This window comes from Phyllobates terribilis, unplaced genomic scaffold, assembly GCF_046119375.1.
Source record: "Phyllobates terribilis strain yellow unplaced genomic scaffold, ASM4611937v1 Scaffold_12__6_contigs__length_324123572, whole genome shotgun sequence".
Lineage (NCBI taxonomy): Eukaryota > Metazoa > Chordata > Amphibia > Anura > Dendrobatidae > Phyllobates > Phyllobates terribilis.
Genome location: NW_027362772.1, coordinates 72,009,009 through 72,030,009, shown reverse-complemented (window position 1 = coordinate 72,030,009; position 21,001 = coordinate 72,009,009). Strand labels below are relative to the sequence as shown.

Here is a 21,001-nt window from a genome sequence, read left to right as displayed (position 1 = left end):
GACAATTAATGGATTGGAGGTTGAACATGCATATTGCCGCTCCATTCAAGACAGCCAAGTATCCAGAACCCCTGTCTTCCAGATTGCGAGGTTCACCGATGTCAGTTATCTCCTATACTATGGAGAGGGGCTGACATATATTGGGAATAACCCTTTAATACTGCAGTCACAGATGAGGGATTACACAACCATACTACTGCACCCCGGCACCCATCTGTTCGGGGTGCCGGCACCCATCTGTTCGGGGTGCCGGCACCCATCTGTTCGGGGTGCCGGCACCCATCTGTTCGGGGTGCCGGCACCCATCTGTTCGGGGTGCCGGCACCCATCTGTTCGGGGTGCCGGCACCCATCTGTTCGGGGTGCCGGCACCCATCTGTTCGGGGTGCCGGCGCTGTCTGTTCGGGGTGCCGGCGCTGTCTGTTCGGGGTGCCGGCGCTGTCTGTTCGGGGTGCCGGCGCTGTCTGTTCGGGGTGCCGGCGCTGTCTGTTCGGGGTGCCGGCGCTGTCTGTTCGGGGTGCCGGCGCTGTCTGTTCGGGGTGCCGGCGCTGTCTGTTCGGGGTGCCGGCGCTGTCTGTTCGGGGTGCCGGCGCTGTCTGTTCGGGGTGCCGGCGCTGTCTGTTCGGGGTGCCGGCGCTGTCTGTTCGGGGTGCCGGCGCTGTCTGTTCGGGGTGCCGGCGCTGTCTGTTCGGGGTGCCGGCGCTGTCTGTTCGGGGTGCCGGCGCTGTCTGTTCGGGGTGCCGGCGCTGTCTGTTCGGGGTGCCGGCGCTGTCTGTTCGGGGTGCCGGCGCTGTCTGTTCGGGGTGCCGGCGCTGTCTGTTCGGGGTGCCGGCGCTGTCTGTTCGGGGTGCCGGCGCTGTCTGTTCGGGGTGCCGGCGCTGTCTGTTCGGGGTGCCGGCGCTGTCTGTTCGGGGTGCCGGCGCTGTCTGTTCGGGGTGCCGGCGCTGTCTGTTCGGGGTGCCGGCGCTGTCTGTTCGGGGTGCCGGCGCTGTCTGTTCGGGGTGCCGGCGCTGTCTGTTCGGGGTGCCGGCGCTGTCTGTTCGGGGTGCCGGCGCTGTCTGTTCGGGGTGCCGGCGCTGTCTGTTCGGGGTGCCGGCGCTGTCTGTTCGGGGTGCCGGCGCTGTCTGTTCGGGGTGCCGGCGCTGTCTGTTTGGGGTGCCGGCGCTGTCTGTTTGGGGTGCCGGCGCTGTCTGTTTGGGGTGCCGGCGCTGTCTGTTTGGGGTGCCGGCGCTGTCTGTTTGGGGTGCCGGCGCTGTCTGTTTGGGGTGCCGGCGCTGTCTGTTTGGGGTGCCGGCGCTGTCTGTTTGGGGTGCCGGCGCTGTCTGTTTGGGGTGCCGGCGCTGTCTGTTTGGGGTGCCGGCGCTGTCTGTTTGGGGTGCCGGCGCTGTCTGTTTGGGGTGCCGGCGCTGTCTGTTTGGGGTGCCGGCGCTGTCTGTTTGGGGTGCCGGCGCTGTCTGTTTGGGGTGCCGGCGCTGTCTGTTTGGGGTGCCGGCGCTGTCTGTTTGGGGTGCCGGCGCTGTCTGTTTGGGGTGCCGGCGCTGTCTGTTTGGGGTGCCGGCGCTGTCTGTTTGGGGTGCCGGCGCTGTCTGTTTGGGGTGCCGGCGCTGTCTGTTTGGGGTGCCGGCGCTGTCTGTTCGGGGTGCCGGCGCTGTCTGTTCGGGGTGCCGGCGCTGTCTGTTCGGGGTGCCGGCGCTGTCTGTTTGGGGTGCCGGCGTCCGGCGCTGTCTGTTCGGGGTGGCGGTCCGGCCTAGATGTGAGCAGACAAGTCATTGGAGATAGGCTGTTTGCTCACTGATATTTTCTGAAATTTTTCTAGAAAAAAATAATGCATAAAGCGCAATTTTTTTCTGGAAAAATGACAAGAACCCAAGGAAGTCCATTCTAGGTGAGTGAGGTCAGCCGGTGCCCTGGTGTCCATCATATTGTAAATCCACATCTGTATTTGTGGCGGAACAGAAAATGGAAAGATGTGAGCCTGACCTGACAACTACAGCGTTGTTATATCTGGTTGACAAGAGTCTGTTCCTAGCAATTGCAGATCAAGGACAGTCGGCAGCGATGAGGGCGAGGAACGGTCGGGGCGACCTAATGGCGGTTCTTTCTTACTGACGTATTAATCAGTGTTTTTTGTAGTAATATTCATGCATAAGATGTGGATGTAAACTCGACAGCACGTGCTGCCATTATGCAGATGACCCCTAACTATTCCCCTTCAGTATGAGATCGGACATGGGAAGGGTCAGTGCTGGGCATTGAGATGACAGTGGGGACTGGATAATGCAAAAATAAGAAAACTTTCTGTATGTTTTACAAGATAAAGGTAAAAAAATTGATACTTGCAAAAAAAAATTATATATATTTAAAAAAAATATATATATATATATTTTTTTATATATATATATATACATACACATATATATATATATATATATATATATATATATATATATATATATATATATATATATATATATATATATATATATATATATATATATATATATATATAATACAAATTTTATTTTTTTTATATATTTTTAATTTTTTTTATGTATATTTTTATTTTATTTTAAATTTTTATTTTTTAGTTTTTTTTTTTTACTTCTGTCACCCGCCCACGTCTTATAGATTTGGCCAAAAACCACAAAATACCTTATTGATAAAATGTCTTGATTTATTAAGTAACATGACGGAAGAGCTGTGGAGAGAGAAGAGTTAATGCCGCCTCGCCTACGCATCTTGCTAACTGTAACAGAACCAAGCGAGCGGGCAGATCGCACGGGCTCGGTGCCATCTCCGTGGGACACCGCTCAGCACATGTTTCAGTGTTTGTCTTGCTTTTTTCCAGGGACGAGTATTTCCGTATGAAGCTGCAGTGGAAATCTGTGAGTGACGACCAGGAGAAGAGGAATTCTTTGCTGAGGGGGTACCGCAGTCTGATCGGTCAGTACAATATGGAGGTTTAGGCTTACACGGCATGACCACAGCCGGGCTGGCCGGTGAGGCTGAGTGGCATCACCCAACACGCCTGGAAGCAACTTTATTGGCACAGTGCATATTAATTCTGGTGCAATTTAATAGGCGATGTCACACCTCACCTCTTCCCTTTACAATGACCTTTGCACATGCTCATTAGATGCTTCAATACAAAAGATAGAGGTGGAGTCTGTTCATTGTGGCTAATGTGCACGTGTTATTTCCGGTTAGGACAGGAAGTTTAGAGTCTAAACTCGTTTTTGCTATTTTATGTTTTCCTCCCCTTCTTCCCTTCCAAGACCCATAACTTTTTTTTCTTTTCGATCGACCTAGCCGCATGACGGCTTATTTTTTGCAGAACAATTTGTAGTTTCGTGTAGAATGCCGACATTCATTTTACTATTTCATGTACTGGAAAACAATAAAAAAAATTTAAATACAGTTAAATGGTGAAAATAAAACCCCAAATTTCCGCTATGGTCTGTTCTTTGGGTTTTCCTTTTACAGCTTTCATTGCGTTCTAAATGCAGCCTGGTAACGTGATTCATGATTTCAGCAAAAATAAAGTTATATAATTTTTTATTTTTGTGGTTAAAAAAATTCAGGAGTTTGTAAAAAAAAAAGACAAAAAAAACGCAATTTTTTGAGATTTGTGGCTTTTTATTTTTCTGCCGATGGAACTGCTTGAGGACTTGTTTTTTACACTTTGAGCTTTTCTTTTTATTCATATGATTTTGTGGTACATTTTGATTGCCTTTTATTGAATTGTTTCGGAGGAAGTGCAGCGACGAAAGAAAATTTATATTCTGGCATTTGTGTATTATTTTATTATTTCCTTTTGCACCATTCGCTTTTACTTTTTAGATTTTATCAGTACGGACAACTCTGTGTGTGTGTGTGTATATATATGTATATATACACACACATACTTATTTATTTTTCCATTGTATGTAAGAATATATGTATTTGATTCGCTGCCGATTTTGTAAGTTTTCCCACCTACAAAGAATGGAGAGGTCTGTAATTTTTATCGTAGGTCACTTCACCCGTGTATTTGATACAGTATAAAAACAGAACTTAATATCTGGTACAGAAACCTTTGTTTGCAATTCCAGAGGTCAGACGTTTCCTGTAGCTCTTGACCAGGTTTGCACACTCTGCAGCAGGGATTCTGGCCCACTCCTCCATACAGATCTTCTCCGGATCTTTCAGGTTTCAGGGCTGTCGCTGGGCAACATTTAGTTTCAGCTTCCTTCAAAGATTTTCTTTTGGGTCAGGTCTGGAGACTGGCTAGGCCACTCCAGGACCTTGAAATGCTTCTTACAGAGCCACTGCTTAGTTGCCCTGGCTGTGTGTTTTGGGTCATTGTCATGATGACACGACCCATATTCAATGCTCTTACTGAGGGAAGGAAGTCGTTGGCCAAAATCTCTCAATACATGACCCTATCCATCCTCCCTTCAATATGGCGAAATCGTCCAGTCCCCTTTGCAGAAAAGCATCCCCAAAGCATGATGTTTCCCCCACCATACTTCACGGTTGGGACGGTGTTCTTGGGGTTGTACTCATCCTTCTTCCTCCCAAACACGGCGAGTGGAGTTGATACCAAAAGGTTCTATTTTGATCTTATCTGACCACATGACCTTCTCCCATTCCTCCTCTGGATCATCCAGATAGTCATTGGCGATCTTCAAACGGGCCTGGACATGTGCTGGTTTGAGCAGGGGGTCCTTGCATGCCCTGCAGGATTTTAATCCATGACGGCGTAGCGTGTTGCTAACGGTAATGTTTGAGACATTGGTCCCAGCTTTCTTCAGGTCATTGACCAGGTCCTCCTGTGTAGTTCTGGGCTGATTCCTGAACTTTCTCAGAATCATCCTTACCCCACGAGGCGAGACCTTGCATGGAGTCCCAGACCGAGGAAGATTGACAGTCATCCTGTGTTTCTTCCATTTTCTAATAATTTTGCCAACCGTTGTTGCCTCCTCACCAAGCTGCTTGGCTATTGTCCTGTAGCCCACCCAGCCTTGTGCAGGTCTACAGTTTTGTCCCTGGTGTCCTTAGACAGCTCTTTGGTCTTGCCCATGGTGGAGAGGTTGGAGTGTGATTGATTGTGTGGACAGGTGTCTTTTACACAGGTAACGAGTTCAAACAGGTGCAATTAACACAGGTAATGAGTGCAGAGTAGGAGGGCTTATTAAAGAAAAACTAACAGGTCTGTGAGACCCAGAATTCTTGCTGGTTGGTAGGTGATCAAATACTTATTTCTGGGGTCTTCATCTCTCTAGAGCCCTCTCAATCTGCAAATCAATAGTGGTAAGAGATCCCAGATTTCACCAGTGTCCTCATTCTCACAACGACCTGTCAGAAGATATTCGGGCCCTGGATTTAATTGCTTTGTTTTCTTGCAATGATATAGAACCAAGCTCCTGCGCGAATAACGTGCGGCAGCACAGTTGATAATTGTACCGTCCTGTCATTTCTCAGAGAGAGACGTCAGCCGCACAGACCGGAACAACAAGTTCTACGAGGGCAATGACAACCCGGGGCTCGGCCTTCTCAACGATGCCTTGATGACGTACTGCATGTATAACTTTGATCTAGGTATGTACCAGTGGAATCCATTGTCTTTATCTGTGAAGCTACATGGCTGGCAGCAGTTTACTTCCTTCTCTCCACTAAAAGGATCTTTTTACACACTCGGGGGCAATTTTTAAATGCTTAAAGGGGGTATTCCCATCTTCAAAGATGGATACTATCGGATAGGGATTGTAAAATCAAGCACTTTTGCAATTTACTGCTTGTTAAAATTTGCAACTGTTCTTGAGATATAAATACTTTTTCTTTTGTTTACAGCCTGTTGCCTAGGAGACCGACCACCGCTGCTGTCTAACTTGTAACCACAGCGCTAAAGCTGCCCGAGGTTAGGAAATAACAGCGCGCGTCTGAGAGCCTGGTCAGGTTTAAAACCGCGCTTACAAGCTAAATAGAAAAAAAAATTGTCAGCACTGCACATGTTCCTCTGTCCAGCAGCGGTGGTCGGTCTCCAAGGCAACGAGCTATAGACAAAAGAAAAGTGTTAATATCTCAATAAGGGCTGAGAATTTTAATAAGCAGTAAATGGCAAAAGTGCTTGTTTTTACAAGCTCTATCCGACAACATGCATATCTGAAGATGGGAGTGACCCTTTTAAATACATATATTCGGGCTAAAAATTATATTTTTGCAAACCGCAATATGAGTTAACCGAGAATTGTCAGGGCATTCATAACTGTTTTATTTGTCTTTTTTTTTCTGAGCTCCTTTTAGCTGATTCATGACCACATCAAAGTTTAACTCTATTTTGATGTGGTTTGTGATCATAAATTGGCACCGAGGAGTAGAGAAAAAGGCAGATATCTAAACTCCTCATCAGAAAGGACTCACGGATGGAATCTCGGTGGCAAAATTGCAATATATTTTAGCTCTAAATACCAAAAAAAAAGATGCATGCACATTCAGCTGAACTGAGTGCGCATGTAGACGAGGCTTTAGGTTTCACATTTCTCCGCCGCACTGGGAGGGAAGTTTCTTTCTGTCCGATGACAGAATTTGGTGAGTTTTAATGGAATGATGTCTGTTGTTTTCCTGCTCAGGTTACGTCCAAGGAATGAGCGACCTCCTCTCCCCCATACTTTACATCATGCAGAACGAGGTGGATGCCTTCTGGTGCTTCACTGGATTCATGGAGATGGTGGTAAGTTTCTTACCTTACTTGATCATAGTGGTTAAATCCCTTCCCGAGTAGTAAGTCCGGTGTATGGAGCACGGGTTCAGGAGCCATGTCTGCTCCACAGGTGTCAGATGCAGGCTATGTTACACGGCCAGCAGCAGCAACCGAAGCAAAACCACAGTTGCTGCTGTTAACCGCTTAAATGCAGCTGTCGGGTGCAGGAGAGGTTGTGCCCATCGACTTCCTTGCAACACAGATGTGGGGTGGCAGTCAGGGGCTTGGAGTGGACACTCATAGCTACCTTCTTAGTCTATAGGATTCAGAGGAATATGATCAGTTTCCCTATATACTACAAAACAATGCTGCTGCTTTATAGTTCTCTAGGGGGACTAAAAAAAATATAAAAATTTTAAGACTCAAATTCAACCTCCTTTTCAATATTAACCTATATAAAAACGCAATAAAGGAGAGAAAAAAAGAATGAAACTCCAGAATGGCCTTTTTTTTTTTTTTTTATAAAGTTGCAGCAATTTCGCCTAAAAATGCAGTAAAAAGCTAATTAAACATTGTATGTATTCCAAAATGGTACCAAATAATGACTGCTCCAGACGAGAAAAAAAACAAAAACAAGCCTTCACACATTTAATGTTTAGATTGCCAAAAAAAAAAATGTTTTTATTTTTTTTTTTTAACAATTTTTATTTTTTCTTAATTATATAAAAAAACTTTACAGGTTTGATTTTGCCACAATCTTACTGGCCCAAAGAATCACGTCGCCAGGTCTTTTTTTATTTTATTTTTTGCGTAAAAACAAAACCCTATAAGACAATGGTGGAGCTTGTCTTTTTTTAAATGTCACCTTTTTTTAAAAATTTTTTTTGCCACATACAACAATGAATGGCATCATTCAAAAATACAACTCATTTCCCCATCCCCCAAAAAAGCAACAAGCCCTCATATGGGTATGTCGCTAGAAAAAAATAGATTTTGTAAAAAGGGGAGAAAAAAAAACAAACTTTAAAGATGAAAAAAGTTGCCCGATCATAAAGGGGTTAAAGTAAAACTGCACAGAGACCTGTCAGAAGTCTTAATCGGTGGGACTGAGAGTACTATTTTAGCAGTCGGTGGTCTCTGCACCCAGACCAACTCTGATCAAAACTTCTGCCTGGTCAAAAGTTTTCTGAAACTGAGTCCACTTGGAAACCTCCAGTGAATACCATGAGCATAAACATAGGACTATTCTTTGGCTCCGAATTGGAGAAGTCTTCATCTGGAGCCATGTGATGACTACAGAGCGGTCTCCTAATTCACCATGTGCCAGGTCCCATTGATGCCTGTCTACAGGAGTTTTCCTCCATGTACAAGTGCATAGTGTTTGCTGACAGCGGCTGTTACCGCTCGGTGCGGCCCTCGTTCAGGGAGCGCAGCCACTGATCAATGCATTGATTTGTTTCTCCTGTATCTTAGCACCACAACTTTGAGGAGAGCCAGGAAAGTATGAAGAGACAGCTGTCCCAGCTCAACCTTCTGCTGCGAGTCCTGGACCCGGCGCTCTGTGATTTTCTGGGTTTGTATTCCAGTCTGTGTTGCACTTATAGCCTAGGGAAGGGGAGTGAAGACCATGCACAGCAGTACGGCGGTCTAGTCTGAGCCGAGTATGGACACTTATTACAAGCAAATTAGCTGTGTTGTCCAGGACTTATACATTGGGATAGGTCATCAGTATTAGATGAGTCGGGGTCCGACTCCCGGCACCCTTCTGATATTAGCCCCAGTTACAGGGGAAAATCATCCTCCTGGCTGCATAGTAAAGCTGCTTGGCTCTCCTAGGACCCCAAATCTTATGCTCTCTCCCTACACCCAGCGATCACACGATGCTTTCTATACTCTACATAAAGCACTTGTTCAGCTCTTGTGGTATTAAACCATCTCTGCCTTCTCTGTTGGGAGTCTGGCTGTGTCTGACAGTTGACTCCCCTGTCCTGCAGCTGCTTGATCTCATGCAGTTGTTTCACCTTGCAGTGACGTTTTAGAATGTCAGTACAGAGTACAACGTGGACCGCCTGGACGTTTATAGTCTTTGTGTGGTCTGGAAGTAGTTTAACAGATCCGGCTTTCAACACTTTTTTTTTTTTTTTTTTATATATATATATATATTTTTAGATTCCAAAGAATCAGGAAATCTAAGTTTCTGTTTCCGATGGCTTCTCATCTGGTTCAAGCGGGAATTCTCCTTTCAGGATATCCTTCTGTTATGGGAGGTGAGCACCAATGACCAGGGACTCAAATAGATTATAGTCTTCAATGGTGGATGTATCATTAAATGTTTGATAGATGCAGGTCCCACCTCTGTGAGAATAGTGGGGGTCTCATGGCTGCTGGCTGATGCATCCTAGTGGGGGAATGAATGGAGATGTGGCCACACATTGGTCTCTTCATTCACTTCTTGGGAGTAGATGTGCAGTGAATGGAGAAAGCAACACCTATATCTCTCCGTTTAGATATGGTGGTGGGTCACAGCGTCCCTGCTCCTTACGTAGGTGCAGGTTTATGACATGGGACTTGCATCTATAAGACGTTATAGGGAATCTCTTAAGGCAGCATGAATCAAAGCCTGGCTGTACAATTGCAGCCTGGTATGTCTTTCTCTGAAACTCCGCGACATTTCAGAGAAAACTTAGTTTGAAGCGCTAACCGGGGACTTTCAGCAAGAGATCTGACTTTGGCCACCCCGGCGCTTCTTATCCCCGCACCAGTCTAGTTGATTGACAGGTCTTTCCTGATGTACACACATATGGGAGAGACCTGTCAATCAACGGTAGAAGCGGAGTCGGAGGATACGTGTTAACTGATAGATCTCTCCCATATGTGTGTACATCAGGAGAGACCTGTCAGTCAACGGTAGAAGTGGGGTCGGAGGATACGTGTTGACTGACAGGATTCTCCCATATGTGTGTACATCAGGAGAGACCTGTCAATCAACGGTAGAAGTGGGGTCGGAGGATACGTGTTGGCTGACAGGTCTCTCCCATATGTGTGTACATCAGCAGAGACCTGTCAGTCAACGGTAGGAGCGGAGCCGGAGGATACGTGTTGACTGACAGGTCTCTCTTTATAGTCCCCAGCCGGCTTTTCAAACTTTTCTCTGAAATGCAGCGGCGTACCAGGCTGCAATGGCACAGCCAGACCCCGATCCCTGCTGCCCGTGGTTCTGACTCATGAATCTAGTGATAGGCTCCAGTTAATGGCATGTCCCTTAGATGTTGAGAATACCATTTTAATTCATGTTGTCTGTATGGAGTCTGGTTCTGCATCACATTCTGTGCTGGTTGCCCCCTGGATGTTTCCCCCCCATAGAGATATCGTGGCAGCCATGGATTTGGTATGTTGGACCATGCACTAATTTTTAAAAAAAAAAAAAAAAAAAAAAAGGACCCCCTTCCTAAACATAAAATACGATACCATCTCAGAAGCCCCCTGATTTAGTTATTGATGTCTTGTAGGATGTTCTTAGAAAGATGGTTAGTAACCTGCATTATATTGGCTAGTGCACATTAATATGGGACAAACTACCCTCTTGAATTACTGCATCCTCTTTTAACCCCTGACAGTACAGTATACAGAGCAGCGATATGATGTGTGGTCAGTGGTTAGAAAAGCTGTTGTCGGCGTCCACAGATTACTGTTCATCCTTTCCGTCACGATGTGGGCATTGCTCTGAACAGCCTTATGCTTCCCACATATCAGATGTTCGGTGTGAAAATCTACAGACAGAATTCATGATGCCAATATTCATCCTAATTCAGATCCTTGATGACGATATTCATGTACAGGAGTCATTTTTTCCACCGTTTTTGTGTTTGCCTCCAGGTGCTCTGGACGGGGCTACCTTGTCCGAACTTCCACCTTCTCGTGGCATGTGGCATTCTTGACTTGGAGCGGGAGGCGTTAATGAACTCCGACTATGGCTTCAATGAGATCCTTAAAGTAAGTGAGACTAGGCTGAAAGCCTAAAGGGGTAAAAATACCTTTTTAGAGGGGGTTGGATCGTTTAGACCCCCCCACATCTTGCCGGATCAGTTTGTTTCAATCATGCGGCCTGCCGCTCCATTCATTCTCTATGAAGCCACCGAAGAGAATGGAGGACACTGATCTTTTTGGATAGGTGGAAACAACTTCTTACTGAAAACCCCTTTAAGGCCTCATTGTAAAAGAAAAATAAATTCATATTCGGGAACTTTGGTACCAGAGAGTGCCCAATTCTCCACTCTTCGGCCTCCATAGATGAAGTACCGCTTAGAATCAAATCCATAAAGGAGCCCCAAAGAGGGGGAAGGGTTAGACGAGCCTCGGGACTCTGCATGTCTATGAGGCCCAGGTGACTCTGTGACTAAGTCGTCTTGTCAGTGGAGATGTGCTTTCATGCAAATACTAGAGTTGGAGCAAATCGATTCATAGGACATGGTCCATCTGCCACGTGGTCTCTGCACTGGAGCTCCTGAGGACCACCTTTTACCTCCCGTCTTCCCTGGCATTGGGCTACGTCATCATTGCAGCACGACGCACATGTTGCGGCAGCACAGCTAATCAAAAGAGCCGCGAATGCCTTCAGGTGAGTGGTGGTTCTCAGGGGTCCCATGCAGAGCCACAAATCACTGATGGACCAGGTCCTACTAATCGATTCGCACCAAGCCTACTAAATACATTCCTTTGCTTTGTGTGTTAATGGTCTCCTCCGTGCTGATCGATTGAGCTTCTCTTTAGTACATACCACTTACTCTGTAGGTCCGCGAGTCAGCAGGACATAAGTAAGGTTGCCTAATTGTCATGTGAATGGCTAAGAAGCGCCATATGTCAAGTAGAAAGGAGCTTCTCTCTGACTGGGTCTCCTGAAAGCATAATTGACATATGGGAAGACTTCCTCTATAGATTAATGTAGCGAGGTGATCGCAGCATTGTCCGGAGCCCTGCCTCACCACCTGAGATGCTTCTATATGATGTGGAACATGCTATGTGTCCATGGTGGGCCAACACAGTGCTGTAGGTCCCTAAACATAGGGTCAGATCACCGCTGTCTAATTCCAAGATCTGAATACATAGCGATCCTACAGTGATCCAATTAAAAACTTGTTAAGATATGCAACTTTGTGTGTAAAGTTGCTTTTTTAATCTAAAATAAAAGCAAATTGTCTTTTAATGCCATTTAGTAGCTTAATTTGGTTGCGCAAATGGAGCAAGCTTGCTTAGAAATAAAGCAGAGCTTTACTTTCTCCCTGCTGATGTCAGACAGAGGAGAAAAGGAATACCATTGATATAAATCGAGTATCTTACACAAACAGCTGTAATTCATTGGCCGTATGTCTATAGAGAAAAAAAGCATGCTAATAAATTCCTGTGATTACAGCAGCCTCTGCACATATTCAGGAGGGGTGTGAGAGTGGCAAGTGTCATGTGAATGAGCAGGCTGGTAGAAAATGTGACTGGGCTACAGTTCTATTCTATATCCTGTGATTACAGCAGCCTCTGCTTCAATTCAGATAGTGGAAGTGAGGAGGGGCGACAAATGTTATGTAAGCCAGCAGGTTTATAGAAACTGTTACTGTATCTGTAACACGCACAGAAAAATGGAAGGTTTCGAAGAATGTAGATGTCTCCAGCACTAATGGCTAGTTTATGATGAGATGGGCTGCACAAGGGTAGCATGCTTGAGCTATCCTGTGATTTCACCAATTTAGCACAAAGAATACCTTGACAAACCATAATCCTTCTGGGAAGATATTCTGTGGACAGATGAAACAAAAATAGAGCTTTTTGGCAATGCAAAGCTACAATTTGTTTACAAAGGGCGCAATGAAGCTTATAAAGAAAAGAACACCTTACCAACAGTTAAGCATGGTGGAGGATCCATAATTCTGTGGGGTTGCTTTGCTGCGTCTGGTATTGGAGGCCTTGACCGTATCACAGGAATCATGAAATCAGAGAATTATCAAGTGATTTTAGAGCGAAATGTCCTACCCAGTGTAAGAAAACTTAGTTTGAATTGAAGATCATGGGTCCTCCAGCAAGATAATGACCCAAAGCACACATCCAAAAGTACACAGGAATGGTTGAAAAAGAAAGAATTTACTGTTTTAAAATGGCCAGCAATGAGTCCTCAATCTCATTGAAAATCTTTGGGGTGAGCTGAAATCTGCCATTGGGAAGAGTGGGAGAAAATTCCAGCTGAGAAGTGCAAGAAGCTTATAGATGGCTACAAGAAACATCTGGAGGCTGTCAGCAATGCCAAAGGGTGTGCAACCAAGTATTAATTAGGGGTGCCTTTATTGCTGCACATGATGTTTATTCTGCTTTTTCTTTGAAATTGCAACATGGAAATTGAAAAACAATGTTTTATTGTTGTATTACTTTGGACCACTAACTAAAAAATCCTGAGGATATAACTTTGGTACATTTCCATTTATTTCTGAAGATATTGTAGAGTCTATGAAGAAAATGAAGGGGTGCCAATAATGGTGAGCAGCACTGTTCATCTAAAAAATCCTGTAATTACAGCAGCCTCTGCTCCATAGGAGTGACTAACAAACGAGGAGGGGTGGCAAGTGTTGTGAGCTAGAGAGAAGTTTGAAAGAAGGAAAAATTTGTAGCACTAAGGGCCGTGTTATGAAAGGCTATCGTGTAATTATATAACTTTTGCACTTATTTAGGCTGTGTGCAAGGGTGACTAAAGGAAGGGAGACGGATTGCAAGTGTTATATGAGCTATTATAAATTGAATATCTTACACAAACCGCTTCAAATCTTGGATGTATGTCTATAGAGAAAAAAAGCTATCTAAAAAATTCCTGTGATTGCAGTAGCCTCTGCACATATTCAGGGGGGCTGTAAGCATAACTAACAAAAGAGGAGCGACTGGCAAGTGTCATGTGAGCTAGCAGACTTATAGAAAACGTGACTGGCCTATAGCTTTATTATATGTTATATTCCTGTGATTACAGCAGCCTCTGCACATATTCAGGAGGACTGTAAGCGTGACCAACAGAAGAGAAGAGAGTGGCAAGTTTCATGTGAGCTAGCAGGCTTGTAGAAAACGTGACTGGGCTACAGCTCTATTATATATTAAAAAATTCCTGTGCTTACAGCAGCCTCTGCTCATATTCAAACAGTACGTACGAGTGACTAACAGGCGTGAGTAGGGGTGACGTGTTATATGAGCTAGCCGGCTTGTATATACAGAGAGACAGTAGTTAGGTTGAGGTTGATTTGGGTACCTTGGGTCGTCCTCTTCGTACACGTCTCAAGCATTGAAGACTGTATAACTAACATTAGCGGTTTGTTAACTTCTTGCCTATATTAAAATAATTGAGCGGCATAATGATCTCTCCTTTTATCTTACTGTTTTCTGGTATCAGGAGTATAATTTATCCCTCTTTATATATTTATTGCTTCCGTCCACATTGCTTTACTCACCTTTTTTTTTCCTCTCTGTTGTCTTTGCTCCTGTTCAGCACATTAATGAGCTGACCATGAAGATGAGCGTGGAGGACATTCTGTGTCGGGCCGAAGCCCTGAATCAGCAGCTGGCACACTGTCAGGTGAGTACAGGGGTTATTGCTGCTCGCCATTGCCGCCTATTCGCCAGCCAGCCCTATATTAGATTAGTTCTGGCTCTGTAGTATATAAAAGCAGAGGCCGTGTCACAGATATTATTTCCCTTAACAATCGAAGGGGGCTGTTTGTTTTTTTCAATGGGGGCAGAGGAGAAAACAACTGCTAGACTGCTCTGCCGACGGCTTATCTCGGAGAAGTGTTTAAATCCAAAGTGCCCTATTGTTATCCCCCTAACCTCTCCCGTTGCGAGAGAGTCTGAAGGCCCCCATAATCATGAGAGGAGGGAGTAGGAGCTGCAGGGTCCTAACAGTCCCAGATCAGCTTTACTGTGCAGCGAGGAGGGTGAATGTACCCTGTAACTGAGGCTAATATACCAGCCCAAGTTACAGGAGAAATATATATATATATATATATATATGACATTATGCAAAGCAGAAAATAAAAAAGAAAACAACTTGGGTCCATTTATCAAAAACTCTTTGAATATCCGAACGAGAAAAAAAATGTTAGCTCTCATAAAAATAAACCCCCCAAAAACAAGCAGACAATGCGCCTTGTCACGTATAATGGAAAATGGCTCGATCTTGACCGGATTAATGGGGAGATCCAGTCCGCATTCTCTTGTGTTTCACCAGTGAAATCTCATCATGCACTACTTTTGAATTTTGGAAAAATAGGATTCTATCAAGATAGATGTCAAGATGGCGCTGTCTCAATGTCTACCCCTGTAAACTATATAGGCACAGATAGTACTGCCTCCATGTCTCTAAGTGTAAATGATGTAAGGAACAGATAATGCCACCTCCATTTCTCCACCTATAAATGATTTAGTCAAGATGGCGCTGTCTCATTGTCTCCCCCTGTAAATTATATAGGCACAGATAGTGCTGTCTCAATGTCTCTACCTGTAAAAGGATGTAAGTACAGATTGTGCTGCCTCTGTCTCCCCCCTGTAAATGATGTAGGCACAGATATTGTTGCCTCTATCTGTGCCTAGAAAATATATAGAAAAAACCTAAAGAAATGAACTGGAATATAAATTGGTGTGCATGTAAGAGCATGTTCACACATGGCCTCTAAACCGAAAAAAACTAAGACCGAAACCTAATACGCAAATACACTGCAATAAATAAACAGCAACAGTGTATGAAAATTATATGGTGAAATTAGTTAACATAATTTTGATCAAAATAATGCCAAAACTATCCCACCTCGTCACGGTGACCCTATATGGGACAGTCCTAACTGTATTATTTAAAACCTTACCGTTTGTCAAGTGACATACTTGTGGATAAGGGCTGAGAGACTGAGCCCAACTAGTGGACACAGACATGAGGAGCAAGATGAATAGACTTTCCAGCTCAAGGAAAAGGCAGGCCACACATTTATATGCACTTGTGCACACCAATTTATATTCCAGTTCATTTCTTCAGTTTTTTTCAATTAAGTGTACACAAGTGCATATAAAGGTGTGGCCTGCATTTTCCTTGAGCCGTCGGATAGGATGGTGTCTTGAGACGAGGAGGCGAGATCCGCACATGGACGTCACGTGCCTCTCCTCATCCTCGGTTCTTTTAGCTTTTGTGATATAATCCACCAAATCCGGGGACTGAATCCTCCTTGAAGTGAATGCAACGTTAACAACAGGACAAGGACATTGTGATGGAAAATGCAATGTAGAGAAATCTGGCCTAAACATAGATCCCCGGCGCGGCCCCTGGGGGTCCTCTCATCCCCCCCACCCCCCGTGTAGGGTTTCATCTCTTGTGGTTTTCAGTTGTAATTTGAGACCCCGATCTTCTCTAGAAATATTTTCAGAAACCATCGGGTTAATTTTACATTGCATCAATCATCATCTTTATTTGTCATTTGCAGGAATTGCCTCTCAATATTAAAGAGCTCCTCGGCATGGCGGAAGTAAAGAGCCCAGCAGCCAGCACTGACACAGCCAGCCCCCCGCAGCCCCTGTCTCCAAGCCAGGTCCACGAACTAGACCTCACAGACAGCGTGTCCCCCAGCCAGCCAGACAGTAGTATCGAAATACTGCCCACCGAGGACACTACGACCTCACAAAGCCTGTCTCCCTGACCCTCCTCACCGGCCGGCGTGGACCGCCACGCCACTCGTGGACACCGTCATCCGGTCATGTGCTCACTCATAACCCACATGTACTATTAACCCCCATAACCGAATACTGACGGACAAGTACGTGATCTTACAAAGTATGTGCCTCCCGGTAACATGGTGCCACCGTCACGGGAATCTCTACCCGGTGCGTCATATTTACGGAGGGTGAGCTGCCTATGTATGAAAGAGTGATATTATTGGTCAAGGGCTAAGTTAGGAGACCTCATGGCTTAAAGGGGTTATCCAGTTTCTAAAACAATAAAAAATATTTTTTTAAAAAAAAGTTATTTACTCACCCTCCCCAGGTCCAGTGCTGAGTCTCAGCCGCTGCTCCCGGTGTCTGTTATTGTCACGTCGACAGCACCGCATCCGATGATTGAGCTCGGCGGCTCTGCCCGAGTCATTGAGCTCACAGATTGGCAACAGACACCGGGAGCATCGATAGAGACTCATCACTGGACCAGGGGATGGTGAGTAAAACGCATTAAAAAAAAAACTGCACCAGGGGTTTTCTGAAACCCGAAAACCTGTTTAATGTCAATGTTATAATTCCACCAAATCTATGAGTATGAGATGACTTAAAGAGGTTGTCCTATAAGCGACACCTCTTCACTGGGTAGATGATAAATGTATAATTGCCGAGGGTCCGGATGCTGAGACCCCCGCTGTTATTGAAAACGGGGCCCAATTTCCCTTGTCTGCATTACTGACTACCTCTTGAAGCTCATCAAGAGAATGCCAAGAGTGTGCAAAGCAGTCATCAAAGCAAAAGGTGGCTACTTTGAAGAACCTAGAATATAAGACATATTTTCAGTTGTTTCACACTTTTTTGTTAAGTATATAATTCCACATGTGTTAATTCATAGTTTTGATGCCTTCAGTGTGAATGTACAATTTTCATAGTCATAGTCATGAAAATACAGAAAAATCTTTAAATGAGAAGGTGTGTCCAAACTTTTGGTCTGCACTGTATATATATATATATATATATATATATATATATATATATATATATATATATATATATATATACTGCTCAAAAAAATAAAGGGAACACTCAAATACCACATCCTAGATCTGAATGAATGAAATATTCTCATTGAATACTTTGTTCTGTACAAAGTTGAATGTGCTGACAACAAAATCACACAAAAATCATCAATGGAAATCAAATGTATTAACCAATGGGGGCCTGGATTTGGAGTCACCCCCAAAATTAAAGTGGAAAAACACACTACAGGCTGATCTAACTTTGATGTAATGTCCTTAAAACAAGTCAAAATGACGCTCAGTATTGTGTGTGGCCTCCACGTGCCTGCATGACCTCCCTACAACGCCTGGGCATGCTCCTGATGAGGTTGCGGATGGTCTCCTGTGGGATCTCTGCCCAGACCTGGACTAAAGCATCCGCCAACTCCTGGACAGTCTGTGGTGCAACGTGACGTTGGTGGATGGAGCGAGACATGATGTCTCAGATGTGCTCAATCGGATTCAGGTCTGGGGAACGGGCGGGCCAGTCCATAGCTTCAATGCCTTCATCTTGCAGGAACTGCTGAGACACTCCAGCCACATGAGGTATGGCATTGTCCTGCATTAGGAGGAACCCAGGGCCAACTGCACCAGCATATGGTCTCACAAGGGGTCTGAGGATCTCATCTCGGTACCTAATGGCAGTCAGGCTACCTCTGGCGAGCACATGGAGGGCTGTGCGGCCCTCCAAAGAAATGCCACCCCACACCATTACTGACACACTGCCAAACCGGTCATGCTGAAGGATGTTGCAGGCAGCAGATCGCTCTCCACGGCGTCTCCAGACTCTGTCACGTCTGTCACATGTGCTCAGTGTGAACCTGCTTTCATCTGTGAAGAGCACAGGGTGCCAGTGGTGACTTGCCAATCCTGGTGTTCTGTGGCAAATGCCAAGCGTCCTGCACGGTGTTGGGCTGTGAGCACAACCCCCATCTGTGGATGTCGGGCCCTCATACCACCCTCATAGAGTCGGTTTCTAACCGTTTGTGCAGACACATGCACATTTGTGGCCTGCTGGAGGTCATTTTGCAGGGCTCTGGCAGTGCTCCTCCTGTTCCTCCTTGCACAAAGACGGAGGTAGCGGTCCTGCTGCTGGGTTGTTGCTCTCCTACAGCCCCCTCCACGTCTCCTGGTGTACTGGCCTGTCTCCTGGTAGCGCCTCCAGCCTCTGGACACTACGCTTACAGACACAGCAAACCTTCTTGCGACAGCTCGCATTGATGTGCCATCCTGGATGAGCTGCACTACCTGAGCAACTTCTGTGGGTTGTAGAGTCCGTCTCATGCTACCACGAGTGTGAAAGCACAACCAACATTCAAAAGTGACCAAAGCATCAGCCAGAAAGCATTGGTACTGAGATGTGGTCTGTGGTCCCCAACTGCAGAACCACTCCTTTATTGAGGGTGTCTTTATAGTTGCCAATAATTTCCATCTATTGTCTATTCCATTTGCACAACAGTATGTGAAATTGATTGTCAATCAGTGTTGCTTCTTAAGTGGACAGTTTGATTTCACAGAAGTTTGATTTACTTGAAGTTATATTCTGTTGTTTAAGTGTTCCCTTTATTTTTTTTTTGAGCAGTATATATATATATATATATATATATATATATATATATATATATATATATATATATATATATATATATATATATATATATATATATATATATATATATATATATATATATATATATATAAAATGCATTGTTAACCCCTTCATTGACAAAGCAGTTTTTTTTTAATGCTTTTTTATGATAATTATGTGTGACAGCGGTCAGATACGTTTTATCCTATTTTTGCATACGCACGGGAATATTGTGTACGGCACTGAAGCAGTGTAGTAGAGGAAATAAATTGTGTCTTTTCGACATCGGACTTCCGCCTGTGACTTGCACCATTTTCCTGCTGAAAGTGGAGGTGGTCATTTTTAAGAATATATTTAAGCCGTTGACTCCGGGATTTTACGTGAATGGAGACTATTTTCTGTCTAGGGAAAAGTTCTGCGGCTTTATAATACTTACTAAATATTTTCAAGATCTCTGCTTGCTTTCTTATCTACACACCTGGACGCCTGGTTTTCTCGAATGCATTAATTCAGGTAGATTGTAGCAGCCTGGGCAGTGGAGGGATTTGTGAGATTTTTTTATTTTTTTTTAAAAGCTGACAGAGGATGCAACTGTCCCAAACACTCAGCTGTATTAGGTTGGCCATACACTTTCTCTATTTGCTAGCAGGAAGCTTTTTCCAACGGCTATTTCTCCCATTCCCTCCATACGTATGCACACTGAGTGCATGTCTTCTCAATGGGTAGAGAGGAGTAAGCTGCGGCATGGCATCTCTTATGAGAACACGGGATTGGGCATGTTGATATGGAACCTGTCCGATCCATTTTTTTCCCACCCTTGGCATCATCTGCACAACTGCATTCACCTCAGTCGATTCAGCCTACTTTGCTCTTATATTTATGGGCACCTTAAGATGATGTACAGCAAGTGGAGATCTTGAAAATGCTAAATACACATTTTTTTTTTTTTTTCAATATCACATTTATTTCTGGTAAGCTGTGAGTTGAAGCCCTCTTTTTTTGGCATCAATTAATTCCCTTTTAAAAAGGATGTATTCTTTTTAGGATTGTAAGAGTGGGTGCGTTAGTTCCTGAAGATTGAGAGTTCTGGCCTAACCTGTCCTCTCTTCCATGCTACCAGCTTTGCTTCTGTAGAGAAGGGATAGTGAAGCTGGCCAGATCCCACCAGCTTCAGAACAGCGTTTACCAGCTCTATAGCGAAAAGCTTATAAGCGCTGCACTCCTTCCCTTGGAAAGCCGCCAGCTGCAGAGGTGGCCGGTAGGGATGAGTGGACCCGTGGAAGGTCGTAATCGACCAAACTTTAGTCCAAAGTTTGGTCTGCGTAACAGAACTTGAACCTGAACCCCGTAGAAATGAATGGGAACCCAAATTTTGGATCCCTCCCTGTCTACCCGTCTCTCCTCCCCTTCTATCCGTCTGCCCTATCCGTCTGCCCTATCCGTCTGCCCTATCCGTCTGCCCTATCCGTCTGCCCTATCCGTCTGCCCTATCCGTCTGCCCTATCCGTCTGGTTCGCTCATCTCTAGTGGCCGGCGCCCTCGGCAATGAGCAGTACATGATAAAATTAATAAGCTAAGCAACTTTGCAATTTACCTCTTTATTAAAAATCTTCTCCATTCTTGTTGTTTTTTTTTTTTTTTTTTTTTTTTACAATTTCTCTGCAATTTTCCCTATTTATGAGGTTGCGACAAACTCTTTAAAAGGGGCTCATTAAGGTCTGTATTTTTCCCCAAAAATCCGACTTCATTTTTGTTCATGAGTTGTCTGCTATTGCAATACCGCACTCGGCCTCAATCCAACAGTGGCGCTGTTTAAGGATTTTTTTTTTTTTTCTAATTTTGCCTAAGACTGTTATGAAAGCGTAAGATGATTTTACAAAAGCGCAGGGAGGGGGGCAGCTTATATGATGTCATTTTGCTACTCCAGTAGCAGAACGGTGCGTCCTACACTATGTAGTAATTG

General features: G+C 44.7%; 1 protein-coding gene across 1 annotated transcript in view; it reads left to right on the top strand.

Moving 5' to 3' along the window:
• TBC1D17 (TBC1 domain family member 17) overlaps positions 1-20,657 on the top strand; it is a 46,301-nt gene extending 25,644 nt beyond the window's left edge. Inside the window, exons 10-17 of the mRNA XM_073655960.1 lie at positions 2,848-2,942; positions 5,463-5,579; positions 6,611-6,711; positions 8,155-8,254; positions 8,851-8,948; positions 10,558-10,674; positions 14,192-14,278; positions 16,170-20,657. Of these exons, the coding sequence (XP_073512061.1) occupies positions 2,848-2,942; positions 5,463-5,579; positions 6,611-6,711; positions 8,155-8,254; positions 8,851-8,948; positions 10,558-10,674; positions 14,192-14,278; positions 16,170-16,382 (928 nt within the window). The 3' untranslated portion in view covers positions 16,383-20,657. The remainder of the gene's footprint in view (positions 1-2,847; positions 2,943-5,462; positions 5,580-6,610; positions 6,712-8,154; positions 8,255-8,850; positions 8,949-10,557; positions 10,675-14,191; positions 14,279-16,169) is intronic.
• Positions 20,658-21,001: the final 344 nt, after the last annotated feature.